Source organism: Cricetulus griseus (genome assembly GCF_003668045.3).
Source record: "Cricetulus griseus strain 17A/GY chromosome 1 unlocalized genomic scaffold, alternate assembly CriGri-PICRH-1.0 chr1_0, whole genome shotgun sequence".
Taxonomy (NCBI): domain Eukaryota; kingdom Metazoa; phylum Chordata; class Mammalia; order Rodentia; family Cricetidae; genus Cricetulus; species Cricetulus griseus.
The window spans coordinates 176,365,387-176,382,755 of NW_023276806.1; the positions used below are offsets into that span (position 1 = coordinate 176,365,387).

Sequence of the window (17,369 nt, forward strand, 5' to 3'; positions counted from 1 at the left end):
ACTCCACATGGAGATTGTCACAGACAATGCTCCATCAATGGACATTAGTAAGGAGATTGCAATCCTTATGCTTCTGTAACTACTACTATAGTAAGAACTACATAGAGGTGTTTGGATTTGTTACATGGGTGAAGTCAGACTGATGTTGCAGGAGACCTGGGTAATCACAAGCACAAAACCTTCATGAGGCTTTATAACAGAGGACAGACTGTGTAAAAGTCAAGATCCTTAGCTGCTGGGCCTGTGGAGAGAACTCACTTGTTCAGAGAACTCTTTGCTCTTCTAAAAAATGTGGATTTGATTCCCAGCACCCACAGATTGGCTAACAACTGTCTGTAGGTAATCCCAGTTTCATGGCATCAAATGTCCTCTACTCTACTCCTTGTGTGTCAAATATTCACGTTTCACATACATACGTTCAGGAGAAACACCCATCCAAATACAATAATAGCAAAAGTAGATTTAAAAAGAAAATGCAGTAATTTATTGGAAGGGATTTGAAAACATTTCTAAGTGTAAAAGATAGAATAGAAATTGGAAGCAGAAATTGAAATTTATTCTGGAATAGTTAATAAATAAAATCTGGCTTGTCTGTGAATATACATATTTAATACATAGATCCACATATACATATAAGCCTCTAAAGAAATTTCTAGGACAGTCTGAGGTTTGTGGGTCTCTGTTACATTGTGATTCCTGTGGCCACTCTTCCCTGTCCATGAAACAAACTGTTGGCATAATACCACACCTATAAACTGCCAGTCCCTATTGCCTCAAAACAAGTTACCTCATGAGTCTACATTCTGTGCCCCAATAGCTGAGATGTCAAAGGTTAGTAAAGAGGATTATGATTTATCCTCAAATGAATACAAAGAAAACTAAAAGGTGCGACTTGTTTGTCTCATTTTAAATTTTAAGAATGAAATTATGACAAGACCCAGGGAAACAGAAGTCTTTTCATGTCATTTGCCATGGGTCACGTGCACATTGAATGACATTCAGAGAAGCAATGGTGGTGACTTATTTTCATAATAATCCATCAAACAGCCATTGTGCCTTGCAAAAAAATTCACTTTTGACCTCATAAACTCTTTGGATGACATTTATGCATGGATAACTCAAAAGGAAGAAAATCAATTGAAGAATAGAAACTTATCCTCTTTTTGTTCTTTGGGTAGAGAGGTAACCTTACATTAGAATAAACAGTTTTAATGTGTTTGTTATAATGTCATTCTTTAATACCTCTTTATATAAGGAACACTCAGGCATGGCAACATAATAGCCCTGAGAAATATACAATTCTAACTATTTAGAATATAGAGTTTTATGAGGTGAATCAATAAATACATTAGAGTCACGAGAACAAAGACGACAGTTGTTACATCATGAAGCTTGATCTTCTGTCTCCTAATGCCTGTATGTTGAAGATAATATCATTGTGGAACCAAGAAAATAGGAGTGTAAATCCAAGGTCACCTATGTGAACAACGTATTGGTGGTGAAATTCATGAGTTGGCATGCACTTGTGATATGTTTTGTTTTTGCAGAGGAGTTTAGATTCATGTGCAGAATTTTATCAGTTGAAGGAATGGTGGATAAACTCTTACAAAAAATAATGAAACATTTTCCACAATGATCTTCTAATACTTTATTGTCATGCATAGAATTCAGCAAAACTCTGAATATCCAGTTAAATAAACACTGTGTTTTACTTGGTCTGGTTATGACTTTGTCTAAACTTTGACTATTTAACAGACTTAAATACATGGCACAGCAAAGCTGGCTGCCTCTCCTGACTTTAGTTATCTGATCACATGTTGAAAACTGTTAACAGTTAACCCTGAAATTTTTCAAACAGATAAGAAACATGAAAGATCAGAAGTAAATTAAAGTTTTCTAAAAGCACAGTAAATTATTTTTAAAACATAACTTATGATTCAGACATGAGGAAGATCTGAGAAGCCATGAGGCCACCGAGCTAGAGCCGAATTATCTTGTTGGATGAGCTGTTGCAGCATGTCTCTGTGTCCTAGCACTCACGCTGATTCAGATAGATTTCCAGGAGCAGGCAGGAGAAAGCTGCAGTGGCCCTATCACTCTGATGTACCAAATGAGCCATCTGTGGCTTCCTCCTCTTGTTTTATACAGGCCTCTCCACTTGGTTAGTTACCTGCCAATCCTTTGACCACAGGCTTTCTACCTGGATAACTGACACTGAATTTGACATGGAATACAAATGAAGGATTTCTTTATATTCTAGCAAAACTGGACAATGTGATAACAATTTTGACCATGTGCATATATGTAGTGTTCTGTCCTTTGCAGAGTATTGAGGGGCCTGATGGAGAATATTAAGTTAGAGAAAATAAATAAAAAACATCTTTCTCAAAGTGAAACCATGAGCCTGAACTTAAATGTAGTTGGAGTGGATCCAATCATTTATATTTCCAAAGTATAGCTGTTTAAAATTGTAGACATGATATATGATAAATCACTTTAATAAGCATGGGTAAATGTAAAATATTGAGGTTAAAATGTATTGATTTGGATATTCCAATATGTAAGTATACATAGAAGAAGGATGTAAATGAATGGATTCAAGTTTGGAATTGAATGAAGGCCACTTAAATTATGAAGTATTTAATGGTTTGCTTTCACAAAACCAGATATTTTTAAATGATAATAATAATAATTCAGTAGTTACTATCACATTAATACATACTATACTAAAAAGAAAAGTGAAAGGCATCTTCCAGGGAATTCAATGTTTTATTTTACCAGACAAATAATTTCTTCAACATCTAATTAAATTTTCATGTGGAAACTACATCTTGTTTTCTTTCTCTAAACAGGGGGATCACACTGTAATGACAGCTTCATCATGCTATGTCTATTCAAACGTACACTTTGGGGGAAAAGTGCATTTCTAGGTAATTTTATATACAATGCAAATTAAAACCATCTTAAATCATCAGATTGCCCAAGAACACAAAATAAAACCAACTAGTCACCCATATTCAATAAGTATTAATTATGATTTTGACAAATATGGATATTTTACATTGGGCAGGGTTATGTTGAATGGTAATTTCTGTATTCTTTTTAAAAAAGAAATGAGTGTTTAAAATATAATTATGGTAACAACAGGAGATATCAATTAGAACAAATACTTGCATGGAATTTAACATCGCCATCTGGCAGTTAGAATCTAGGTGGAAGAAGGGTACTGTTCCTTGGAAGTCATTTTACTTTAACTGTCCATACAATGGATTAATCAAGAATACAGAGGATCATGTTCCCATTGCATCTGAACACATTGCTATTTTTGCATATATAAGAAAAAGTAAAATGTGAATGTTTAAGCATGCAAAGATTTACATATGGGAAGACTACAGATTTTTGTAGCACTGTACAAATTTGAACAATAGTTTAAAAACAAAATTAGATGACATTTCTGCTCTTTTTTTTAACTGTTCTTTTTTCCCACAACACCGTGGTCCCCTATTAGAATATCAAAGTGAACATTAAAATTTACCATCACTTAACTAAGCACATTTTTTCTTCTGATAATGAATTTAACCACTCCATCTCTCCCTTCCTTCTTTTCCTCCTTCCTAACCTTCCTTCTTTCATGTCTGTCTGTCTGTCTGTCTGTCCTTCCTTCCTGCCTACCTCCCTTCCTCCGCATCTCTCTTCCTTCTTTTCTGTTTGAGCCAGTTTCTGTGCATGCTAAATGTATAATCTACCACCAACTCTCACCCCTACACATGATTTTCCTTTCTGGAGTTTTGTTCACAGTACTCAAAAAGGAGGAGATCCCCTTTCATTACTTGTTTTATGAACTGTTAATAAGAACTGTGTTTCAATAGTGTTTAGTACAGTTTCTCTTTTTCTCTGGAAATGTAAACGTGTTAAAATAAATTTAAATTTAAAAATAGAAGTTCTATCATTAAAAGAAGTATGGGGAATTTTTCCACATTTATCCATCTAGTTTTCAAATTGGAGAAAATAAATTTAGTTACAAAACAATCCAAACATTTTGATAGCTTTACTCTGCATGGAGAACTTGGATGTTTTAACTATGATTCCTCCTTGTTTTGTTTAATTTGCCAAGTAGACTAGAAAATTAAAGTCAAACAGTAAATCAATTAAATAATGTAAGAGTATATGTAAGTCTATAATAACTTAAATAACTTCCAAAAAAACAAAGTGCTTTTGTTTGGAAGATGATAACATAACAGTAGAAATGTCAATGCCTCACTGATACATCTCCCATCAAACATTTGGATGGCGCAGGTAATTCATTTTATCTTCCTGAAACAAAAGAACAAAAATTGATGGCAGATCTCAGTAAATGACACATGTTACAATCTTAAACAAAGAACAAGCAAGAATATAATTCACTAGAAGCATATGAACTCATCACATTCTCTTTATGAGTCACTCTTGCTTTTGAATAACATCTGGATGCTCTCTTCCCTGCCATTTGTCTAACCTACAAGACTTTGGATGGCTGTTCTGTCACATGCATTTATATGACATTTACTATGTGAAAATTGTAAATTGGAATTCATTGTCATGTATAAAAACCACTGACAATTAAAAAGCTAAACCCCTAGAGCAGAGAAGGAAAAGCACAGAGTAATTTATGTCCCTCGCTCAACCGAGGGTATAATAGTTCTGCTTCTGTCGATGCACTGAAGGTGAAGGAAAGACACATTAAGATATAAATAACATCTGGGACAAGTTAAATATTTCTATGCACCATGAGGACCATGACATGTCTAGTGCTAGTAGGTATCATACAAGAAGATGCATGCTCATTTAAGTTCACAGAGAACACACTTGAGAGGGAGTCTCTAGCTTGTGTCAGGAACTTCTCATGGGTAAAGCACAAGACTTTGCTCAGTAGTTGACCAGTGAAGATAGAGCATTTGTTATTGGAAGCAAAGCCCCACAGATGAAAATTTATGACTCTGGAAGCTGATTCCTCCTGTTCCTGCTTTTCCTGCTGTTGATGAGAGCCTTCAGCTTGCCATAGTCCCCCCTCATCTTCTGTGTTTCTTCTCCCAGCTGATGCTGCTGCCGGGTGTCTTTACAGTACTGGTTGATGAGCTGCATTTCAGAGTGGCTGAATGCCCCCAGGATGTCCTTTGGATGGAAGGGTAGAGCCCTCACAGAGCCAGCCCATGTCCATGGAGACCACTTGTCTGTCACAACGGCCACCATTTCTGAATCTAAAATTTTGAAGTTAATCTTGGCTATGGTTTGCTTGAAGCTGTTCTCAGTAGCGATACAGTGGTACAGCCCTTGGTCTGAATCCTGAACAGATCGAATCAGCAATCCTTGGGAAGTGGCTATAATGCGCTCATTGAGCTTAACCTAAAAGACAAACACCATGAGTGTCCCAAATGGAAGACTACAATTTCTAAGATAATACACACAATATATACAAAACTAGTTGACTTTCACAATTAGGCAAAAGCCTTGGGGAGCTTCCATGCTTAACATTATGATTAGTTTCACTGCACATGTGCACTCTTTTGTCAACAATGGGCAATCTTGTCTCATGAACTACTGAAAATGATAGTGATATCATCCACACAAGGAAATCTGAAGTGGGCTCCTGTGCTAGCTAGTTTTATGTCAACTTGACACAAGCTAGAATTATCTGAAAGGAGCATTTGAGAAGATGACCCATGTCTGAAATGAGAAGATGCCTCCATAAGATTCAGCTGTAGATCATTTTCCTATTAGTGATTGGCAAGGGTGATCCCTGTCCACTGTGGGCAGCACCATGTTTGGTTTAGAGTTCTACAAGAATGTAGGCCGAGGCAATCATGGAGCCTACATGGGTCTGTGCTAGGTCCTCTTTATATATGTTGTTGCTGTTTTGCTTGGGGTTTCTTTGGGACTTCTAACAGTGGGAATGTGGGTATTTCTGATTTTTGCCTGCTCTTGGAACCTTTTTCCTCATATTGTGTTGCCTCCTACAGCTTTGATATAGGATCTGTTCCTATTCTAATTGCATCTTGTTACAATATGTTCAGTTGATAACACTGGGAAGACTTGTCTTTTCTGAAGAGAAAGGCAGGAGCAATGAACCTGGGGTGTGTAGGAGGGGTGACTGGGAAGAATGGAGGGAGTGGAACTGCAGTCAGAAAGTTTTGTATGAGAGAAGAGTAAATAAACAAGAAAATGCCTCAAAGTGAAAGGTTCCCTTTGGATCATATCCTTTTTTTGAGATTTAGAAATAAAATAACACACAATCCCTGGTTAGAAAGAAAATAGGCTGAACAAGGCAAGGGGAGCAAGCCGGTAAGCAGCTACCATCCATGGCCTCTGCACCAGCATCTGCCCCCAGGCTCCTGCCCTGTTTGAGTTCTCTCCCCCAACTTCCTTAAAGGATGGACAGAGATATGAGAGTGGAAGCCAAATAAATCCTTTCCTCCCCAAGTTACTTTGGTCATGGTGTTTCATCACAGCAACAGTGACTCTAAGACAGTTCCCCTCAGAGAAATGTAATTTCGTCTTACACAGCACAAAGATTGGTAGTCATAGGAATCAATTTTATGTTAATGAAATTCTTACATGATATCTATTTAGCCCTGGAATTTTTTTTTTTTTATTTTTGTGAAACTACTCACTTGTAAAAGCAGAAAACAATGACTATGAACATTGAACAATGAACAAAGGTTCATCCCTTTTTTCAATAAGTGTTCTCAACACAGAGAGTTTTGAAAATTTTCAAGAGTCTCATCCAATTATCACATTATAGGATGTCTAAAATAAGTTGCAAGGACATTGCCTTATAAGACTTTCAAGAAAATTTATTTCTACAAGATAATAAAAACCATGTTTAATAACTGTAAGGCTTATAACAGAAAATGACTAATTGCTGGGTATTGTCTACACATGTTAGATCCACTTGCTTTGCAATTAATTGGTTTACAATTATAGCTATTGTGTTATCAATGAAGAAGTTGGGAATCCATGTGGTGAAAAGTTTTCAGACATTTATAATTTTGGACTATTCAAAAAACAGAAAAAGGACCAAAAAATCATGAAAGGTAATACACGTGAATATTTTTATATTACCGAAGTTCTGTACAAAAGTATATTTCATTGTTAATAAAATGCAAATCAAAGACTGTATTTCGATTTAAAATGTGCAATCTTGAGGGAGTTAATAAGCATGATGTACCCACAGGTGACAGGCAGCCGAGGTCAGAGTTACTTGGATTCTCTGGAACTGGAGTAAAAGTACTTTGTGGGCTTTCTGGTGTGGGGGCAGGGGATCAAAGGAAACTGGGTCCTTTGGAAGATCCCCAATCAAAACTTCTAAACTATCAGTGGATTCAGGGAAAATGGAGAGCAACAAAAGCCTACTTCCCTGTCCTTTCCTCCACACAATTGAATCTTCACTTAGGAAAATGGACATCAGCCTCTGACTTAATCTTTCAGGCTCATGGAATTCAGTCAGGAAAGAAGACATAACACATTTGAATAGGGAAGTGTGAGAGTTGGATGTGTTTTGTCCCATGGAGCCAAGGTCCCAGTCACTTTGATACCTTGTCTGTGTTCTTTCAGTCATGTGCACTTGCATCTCCTTGATTAACACCACACAGAAACAAAACCGCCTACAATAGAACCCACACAGATGCATGCTGGGGTGCATCCAATTTCTGCTTGCCAATGTCAAACCTGATGCTACAGTAGCAACATGCCATTTTAGAATTAGGGGCTGCATGTATGTGCATGTAAGTTTCCTTCTCACTTGTCAGGACAGTGTGACACCAACATTGTGGAATTCAGTATTTACAGTACGTCACTGTTTGCCAATTTGTATTGCCACTCTTTTCAAACAGTACTTTATAACCAATAAAAATTTGGAGTAAGAATGTGTTTATTCACAAGTCTAGGGGTCTTTTTCCTTAATAATGAATAAATCCAGTGGTCTCCTAAACAACGACTGCCCAAATTACCTGAGTGACATTTAAGGGTCATGAATGCTAATGCAATGGAAACATGACCACACAGCAGAAAAATGCTCCTTGCAACAAAGGGTTATAGTTCAACATAATTTCTGGCTGAGGAAAACGGAATGTTTTTAAAGCTCCTTTTATCTGGTGAGTCACACAAAGGTGCTGTTGTATGCAGGCTTGGCTTCTGGGTTTGCACACATCATGTTTCTTTCCCAAATGCTTCCTCACTACTCCATCCTAGCACTTGAGCTCTTGTTACAAACACTGAGGCTACAGAGGCGGCTGGCAGAGGGCTTTTCTAATTAATCCTTCAAGTCTAAGGACAAAGGATTTTGAAGAAGATGGTAACGACATGCCATTGACATAAAAGGATGTTTCCATGTTGTTACTTGCAGTTTCATCTGTGCCTCCCTGAGGAATGGTGATTTAGTCCTCCTCCCAGAGTCTTGATGGAGGGCTGGGGATGTGGGGGCAGGCCACTCACCTCTTTCCTCCTGTCTTTATCTTTCTGCAGCAGCCATTTGATAGATGCCTGCGGAGACTTGGGGGCGCACTCCAAGAAAGTGCTGTTATTTCTTACTCCATACTGAACAATTTCAGCTGCATTTCTGTATGCTGAAAAGCAGAAATCAGAGGAAAGAGAAAGAACATATTTTAGAGATTACTCCTCTGTGGGAATGTTTGCTTCTCTCTTTGAAACTGTGCTCATGGTGGTTGTCACCATATGGTAGCAGGTACAATTTACTGGTTTAGATATTTCATTTAAATGTAAAGTAAAAGGGACACTAAAAGTTATCTGAGGTTGTGTTGGTACACATTTATCACGCTGCACTGAGGATTGTCACAGCGTTGATTGTCTAATTATTATAAGAGCTTTTTAGTTAGATTTTCCCAGGTGCACAAATGAGGCCACAAGTCATGAAGATATATACTATACTATATATCTATATAAAACATAGTGCATATATAATATGTGTAATATATGAAGGAGGATAAAATGGGAGCTCAGTTTATGCCATCCATGAATACACACTCAGTGTGGAATGGAAGAAGCTCAAATAGAAAGCACGGTATATAAACAATATGATACAATCATCGAAAAGCCAGGCTTTGGAGGAAAAGGAATGTGGGATAAACTAAGGTGCATCCGCACTACTGCCTGTGTAACATGAGATACGTTACTTGAACCATCTCTGTCTTCTTTATTGGTTTCTAATAAAATTTTTAAACTTTTAAATAATATTTTTTATGACAAATGAAACACTAAGTGAAATCAGGCAGACGTTAAAACAGGAACAGAAATGTTCATTCATAAATCAGGGATAGAAATAGGTGCTATTACAGGGTTTAAACAATGGATGAGGTCATCACAAGGAAGCAGTTGAACCAAAGCTCAGACCCAAAGTCAGCACAGATATTTGACATTCCCTAAGTGTCACTATTCTCACAGTTGTGACCAGGGCATTATAAACAGGAACTGACATAATGTTCCATAAAAATGCTCCATGAATACCAAAAGACAAAGTGGGTACATTTCCTAAATTGGATTTATGAAACAACAAAACAAAAGTCTACCTCAGAATTGTATCATGGAGTTACATAGTGATGGTGATGTCCTTCTGTATATATGTTTCCCTTATTGGTTGATGAATAAAACACTGTTTGGCCAGTAGTCAGGAAGGAAATATAGGCGGGGCTACCAGATCAGGAGAATTCTGGCAAGAAGAGGCAGAAAGAGCTACCAGGGAGACACCATGATGCTGAAGGATTAATTTGCCAGATTACAGGTAAGCCATAGCCTCATGGCAATATATAATTTAATAGAAATTGGTTAATAATTAAGAGAAAGCTAGATAGTAAGAAGCCTAAGACATTGGCCAAACAGATTGTAATTAGTATAAGTCCCTGTGTGTTTATTTGGGCCTAAACAGCTGTGGGCCCTGACTGAAAAGAAACTGTATACACCATAGTTAGGAACCAGAATGTCATTCTTTACTAGATGAAGACCTACACTCAAATTGGCGGTAAATATAAGTTTTGTCTCTATGCTAGCTATCTTGAACTTGAGGTCTGCTGCTTAATTGACCTGAGTGCTAGGGTTAGTTAATTTCAGTTCTTTTTTAGTTTTACAAACTTTATTTTATAAAAATTTGCACATAGTTTCATCTTTAAAATCATATTCCTTCAGTAACAGGTATGTCAACAGAAAGTTGTTTGAGGTGGAGAAAGTGATCGATGAATAGTTTAAGAACACAGTATTTCTTTGTCAGGACAAAGAGAAAGGGATTGGGTTAAGTGTAAAATAGGGCAGACCTGCAGTTGAGTCTCTGAATGGATCTTTGAAGGAATATTCTCTGAATCTGTAGTATTGGGAGCAGTACATGACTTTAGAAAGGGATGAGTAAATAAACAACATTTGGTACAAACATAGTGAATTTCATAAATAGGAAAAAATCATATTCATGTTAAAGAGTAAAGGGACTCTGAAAACATGAAGAAAATCAAGCATAGCACACAGATCCGGTGTGATTCCACCATACAAAGTGTCTAGAATGCTAAACTCTGAAGAAAGTAGGTTGGTTACTGGCAGGCATTAAGGAAAAGGGGATGCTGAGTAAATATTTAATTGCTGCCATGGTTACAATTAGGAAGACAGTAAGCATCCTAAGATACCTGACAGATGGTCACACAGTGTGAATGTTCTGAACAGTACAGAGGTCTATGGTTCAAAAAATTAAAATCATGAATATTTTATGTATATTTTCTTCAGTAAGATAGTATTTATTGTGTTACTTGTTGGTAACTTTTAAAAGCAACTTTTGCTTCAGAAAGAAATAAGTAGCTAAGAAAATCTGCAGGAGAGGCCGGCATGCTCACACAGTGACTGCCACACACTCTAGAACACTTGTTTTTGTGTGATTCTCCATAGTCACACAAATAGCACTTAAGTTTCATTACCACTAATAAATACTTTGCAAGCTCATGATGACACATTCTTAAGTGAATGATTTGAGTGAAGATCACCTAGTAAATAAGACACAGAATGTTGGCACTGGTCACCATGATAAAGATCTGCTCATTTCTAATACCTTTTAGATTGAACCCTCGGCATTGCGTCAGTGGATTTCCGTGCCTCACATCTTGTCTTCGGCTCCTCCTGTAAGTGCAGGAAAATAACAAAGAATTTGGCATTTCTCACAATTATGCTACTTTAAAAGCACCCCCATTTTAAACTTTTCAGCCTTTTGATTGCCCAAGATTTAATTTAGAAAGCAAATAGAAGAAGTTTCATTATCTCTCGAAGCTGTCTGTCCATTCATGGTGCCTGAGTGACAGGTGGGATCCATCCTTTCTCTAGATCAAGTCAGTCCCTCTCTATATGTCATATCCAAAATGCACTAAAATGAAAATTGGTAAATGGTAAACTCAACAGCATTTTCTTTTCTTTTATTATAATAAACAGACATTTGTTTAAAAGTCAGTACCCTGTAGTTGCTCTAAACCCTTTGAAACATAAATGGGCTTCCTGAATACAAAGAAAAGTAACCTTTACTTAAAAGATATTTAGATTTTCAAAAATGGGTATATGTGTACAGTGAATTCTAGAATGTTCATATGCACACTTTTTCTATATTTCTTATATTTTCTCTCATGAAAGTGCATATACATAATATAGCATAATAACATATTTGCTGTTATATAGATATAGTAGAAAACCTTTAGAAATGAGACATACATAAAATCTTACCCTGTAGACAACAATATTAACATGCTAAAGATATTAATATTTATTTAATAACACCAATGAGTATATGGGATAAAATATTTTCTCCATTCTGCAAGATACTTCTAAGAAGACTCTTTAAGGTTTAGTCATTCCCAAGTCAAATAGATTCTTTGCTTGGACATACTAATGGAAACAGCATTTCAAAAATGTGTTTCAACCTTTGTGAATTGAAAATTAGTTACATAAAACATTATGGTATTTGTTCATTAATTATTTTACTTCTTGAGTTTCAGGTTTATGTGGGCTCTTAATTTTGACTTCATAAAGGATAGAAGTGAACCAAAAGACAGCAGTCTTTTGGATACATACAGCCACCCCTGAAAGCCATATGGACACTGACTTTAAATATTGGGAACATACAGCGATATATGATTTATGAATGATAATACCATTTAATTGTATTAAATACACACCATGATTATTAAACATAAAAAATATCAATCTCAAAGTCACTCATGACTTAAAACTTCATTTAAGAAGTATCAGAAGTGGTTAATACTTTATGCTAACAATAAATATATTTATAGAGATATTAGTATATAAATTGTACCACTCAATTACATATGTGTATAGTATCACACACACACACACACACACACACACACACACACACACACACACACACAGAGCAGTGGAAGTACCAGTCACTCTCACGTAAGGAAATAGGATCAGTGTCCTTTCTGGACCAGCTCCATGTCCACTTTTACTGCCAAGCATTTGCATATTTTACTACTGTTGATTCTGGGAATGTATACTAAAACAACCTTTGTGAGTGTTCTTAGGGTTGAGCTGGCCATTTCCAGCCCTCTAGATATATAGTGTCATTCACAGCGCCTAAATTTATTGTCCTGTAGTCAGTACTATAGGGTGTTACTTGTGCACAGTATATATTCTCTCAAGCGAGGGAAAGTGAACTTGCTACATCAGCTTCCAGACATCCAAATAAAAAACCTTGTTATGGCTCTTTTTAAATGATGAGATCAGCGAGAGCCTTTAGTACATGTCAGTTTCCTTGAATGCATTCCTGGAGCATAGCAGAATCATGCTGGTAGGCAGCGGGATATTACATTACACATAGGATTTGGCTTTGGCTGACTTTGCTGATGTTTCATCATTATTCTAAATTCCTTTGGATAAACAATGAAATCATTTTTTAGTTTCACAGAAAAGATATTTGTAAAGATTGAACTGATTATCCCATCTTGCATTTTCCAGCTATATGCCTGAATTCAGGATAAATAACATTAGCATCGATACACACAAATAGATAAGATACTTCAAAGTGATGAGAAAAAGTGCATAGTGCTTATTATAAACAAGTTATTAAAAATGAAATATCAAGTCAAGATTTAATGTTTTGGTATGTATGTATTTTACTGTTTTATGGCTATGACTGCCTCTTTGCTTCTATGCAAATGGTTTATTTTTGCTTTAATTACAATGAATTCATCTATGTAGTATTTGATACAGAAAGATAATCTAAAGATAACAAAGGCAGATAATACTAGTAAAATAGTGAATGTAGAAAATATTGCAAAAAGTCTTTTCTATCACTTCCTTTTAGTCACTATAGAAAGTAAATTAGCAAAGCTGGGTTAATTCATTCTGCAAACGCAGGTTACATTCACCACATGATGTTTGAGTTGGAAATAATTTGGAATATTTAAACAGGATAGATATTTTTAATGAAACTTCTATTCACTAACCAAAAAAGAATATGTGATAAGCTCATACTCTCTCTCTCTCTCTCTCTCTCTCTCTCTCTCTCTCTCTCTCTCTCTCTCTCTCTCTCTCTGTGTGTGTGTGTGTGTGTGTGTGTGTGTTGCATTTGTAAGTCTTTGTGGTAGAATTAAGACACTGGTAAAGATACTCAGTTATTTAAATCATTGATGCTTTGCTCCTCAGCCCAGAATGCATGTTTTAATACTAGGCATGGTATTGGAAGATGGAACAAATGCTAGATACCAGCAGTACTTTGTACATAAAGAGCCATGACTAATTTCATAGTTTGTGGTAGTCTAATAGTAATGTGTAATCCATGTTTCAGTATGAATCTTAAAAGTGTAACTGGATTTGTAATAGGTGAGGCACTGTGTGGACATGCTTTAAGACCTCGAAAATGTGAAATGAAACATATGCAATGGTTCTCCACACATGGAATGAAATTTTACTTGAGAAGCATTATTGTTTGGAAATTAAAAATTCCTGAAGGTCTAAGACAAAGCCTTTGCAAGGAAGGGGTTCTACCCTTCCATTCTTTCGTATTACAAACAAGGACTGATTTATCTGTCGGATGTGGTGATGTACAATTTGTGTTCAATTTTGTCTTTAGAAAGCATCTGGTTAAAACACCAAGGACTCTAACCCTGGTACTGGAAATGCCATACTTAGCTCTAGAACTTTTACCAGGAAAAAAAATGTATTGCCAGGCAAATATTTAGCTGTGGGAACATTTTCAAACACTACTTTTATTATATTTAGAGCTATATGACAAATACTTTGAAAAATCTAATGCTGCAAAAAGAAAATTCACTCGAGATCTTGTTTGAAATTTGCATCCCTCACAGTCATTGTGTATCCAGGTTCTGGTCTCTTCAGCCAATACAAATAGAAAGAATTGCAAGGGAATGAACATCTGAAAAGAAGGGGAATTGACATGAGTGAAGGAGAGCCTGCCCAACTCCTATGACAAATGAGGGAGGATCCTGGGTCTCTGAGCACAGATGCAAGACTCCCGGTTCAAAGATTGTGAAGAAGGGGATCCAGTCCAGGCCACTCCGCTCTACTCTGGATTCACATTTCTTTCTCTGCTCAGAACCCTGGCTGTAATGTCCCATAAACATGGCTTGGTTTAATCTTTCTCCCTCACAAGTGCTCCTTCCATAGGGTTCCCTTTCAGGCAATGATGCCTCCATGTTTTAGTACTCTGGTTTTAAGAAACATGGGGATTTTTTACTCCTTAGTTCTCTAAGCTCCCATGCCGAGTACTTTCACAGAGTATTTGACCACTCCTCTATACGGCCTAGATTATAACCCCGTTCTGCATCCTTTGTCTTCCTATTCTTTTCCAACTACTTCCAATGCTAATGCTCCAATGAAAGCAACCCCAGCTAGTGACCTTTTAGGACCAAGAATCAGGTGACTTCCATTCTAAACAGAAGGATGGAATGCTGATAAATTACTGATAAATTCCTACCTAACCTGACATTGGAAGCTTCTTTCGTTCTAGCCTTCCTTCTCCTGTCACAGGCTACTAAGTGCCAGCATGAGCTTCAGCATTGTCTCTTGACTGTTCCGTGGCATACTTCTAGAGTGTTATTTCCCCAGAGGATGTTTTGGTACTACCCATTTTACATTTTCGCCTGGTTCACTCTTCTGTCCCCACTATGGCCCTCTCTGACCATGGGTTCAATCTTTCAAAAACTGTTTCCCATGTGTCATGACCTTCTTTTCCCTTTCACACCCAGAAACCTCATGATTGTTTGACATGATTATGGGCGTCTTTGTGCATTGTCTTCTCTCATCAGACCATTTTATACCCAAACACAGGTTTTTGTGTTTTGTTGTTGTCTTTCATATTTTATACCTGTTTTTTAACCACAATGCCTGAAAAATTCTTGTTTCAAGATAAATATTTGTTGAATTAACAGACAAAAGGGTCAAGATTGACATACGAAAATGCAGTGGCATGGATCTAGTAAAGCTTAAAACACATCTACATTGAGATCCAAAGTTTTTTGTGTGTGCCTTAATTTGGTTACAATATTTGTTTGTTTCTTTTTTAGGCATGGTTTTATTTTATTTTCTTGATTTGGGGGTTTTATTTTTGTAATGAGGTTTTTTTTGAGAAAGAACTTAAATTTGGGTAGGTAGGGAGAGGAAGATCTGGATAGACTTAGAGGAGGAGGAGAAGATGATCAAAATATATAAAATTGACAAATATAACATGAAACAAGCTAATATATTATATACATATAATGTAATAAAAGCAATTTTTAAAAAATCATCCAAGGCTTCCCTGGACAGTACATTGTTTCTTAAGACTGGAGTCTTTTGCTTTCTCTCCTGACACTAATTTTTAAGAGGTTTTGGTGCTCTCATTCATCATAACCTATATTGCAAAAGTCATTGCAAATATCTAGGAGCTCAACTAACTCTGAGTTCTGCATATTATTTACTGTCTCGGTAGTTTTTCCACTGCAAATGCCTTTCAACTTGCTTTGAATATTTCTGGGATGTTACTTAGACTGCTTATCTATCCAGCAATCATGCTTTCAATTGCAAGCAGGAAGAAGCATGTCCAGCTATGTTCTGAAAGCAAGCCAGGTGGGTATCTTTCATAAAATAATGGTCTTCTGGCAAGAATGACACAGGTAGTTCTATTCAAAATACTAACTTTTGAAATTCATCTCCTTTTATTAATTATATGAAGGACCAAAACTCTTTGTTATAATTAATCAAGTAGCCACACCTAGCAGTGTGGTATTTAAGGCTACAGAGCCACACATTAGCTAAGTTGAAAACAGAGTTAAATGCTGCTTCGTGCATTGATGGGTCTGGAAGCCTAAGTTTTTCATGAAGAAGAAGAAAACAAAACATCAAATGAAGTATGACATCTTCTTCACCAAAAGGAAGCATGTAGTGCTAATCATGGCATTGTCTTTTGAGATGAGAGCAGCCACACTGCGGATCCACATCTGAACTGCTCTGTGAAGTCCATTTGGATTTCTCATGAATGCTTGGTACTCACCGCTTCCCAGTGGGGAAGAACCTGGAGCAAGAGTGACCATCCCAGGCACAGTATGGGTCCCTCGCCAGGCAGCAGTCCGCACAAGCTGTGCCATAGATGTGGCAGCGATGCAGAGACACTTGGGAAACCCCTTCATTGGAGCTCACATACAACTGTTGCTATAAGAGGAATTATGGCGATTTATTTCAGATGTGGAAGTTAAAACACGTTCAGTAGGAACACATAACATAAGGCCACAAACCCATGGATTCATTTAGAAACAGACTCAAAACAAGAAGTAAAGAGGGTAGAATGCCAAAATAAATAGAATTTTCCTATCGTTAATATGCCTATAACATTACCACTTTCTACTAAAAACAACACCTCTCAGTGCACCATATAGAATGGTAATCTGTCTTAAACATTGGGACCCATTGTCCTCTCAGAACTGAGCTAATATGTTGCAAATTTAAATTATGATGTTTTCTTTTTCCTTTGACTTCTGTTGCTCAGCAAATCACAAGGAAGCTTTCATATATTTCAAGTCCAGCAGCAGAAGTCAATTTTGAAACAGAAGATACTTTGTTTAGAAGACAAAGTACTAGATAATCAGTCATAATCAAAGGGAAAAACGGTTGAATACATGTCTTTGAAAGTGACACAGACTTATTAAAGCTATTTTTAAGAGAATTAAAAAAATTTCCAATGCTTATTTTTATATATAAGTGTCTATTTGGACTTGTATGTGTCTGTATGTGACACATGCGTGTGTGTGTGTGTGTGTGTGTGTGTGTATGTGTGTGTGTGTGTGTGTGTGTGTGTGTGTGTGTGTGTGTCCTCATGCAGAAGCCAGAGGAGGACACTGGGT

General features: G+C 36.7%; 1 protein-coding gene across 1 annotated transcript in view; it reads right to left on the reverse strand.

Moving 5' to 3' along the window:
* Window positions 1–1,633: 1,633 nt before the first annotated feature.
* Window positions 1,634–17,369, reverse strand: part of Sema3c (semaphorin 3C) — a 152,491-nt gene continuing 136,755 nt past the window's right edge. Inside the window, exons 15-18 of the mRNA XM_027393473.2 lie at window positions 16,523–16,680; window positions 11,075–11,142; window positions 8,470–8,600; window positions 1,634–5,382 (exon numbers count right to left, since the gene is read on the reverse strand). Coding sequence (XP_027249274.1) covers window positions 4,969–5,382; window positions 8,470–8,600; window positions 11,075–11,142; window positions 16,523–16,680 — 771 coding nt within the window. The 3' untranslated portion in view covers window positions 1,634–4,968. The remainder of the gene's footprint in view (window positions 5,383–8,469; window positions 8,601–11,074; window positions 11,143–16,522; window positions 16,681–17,369) is intronic.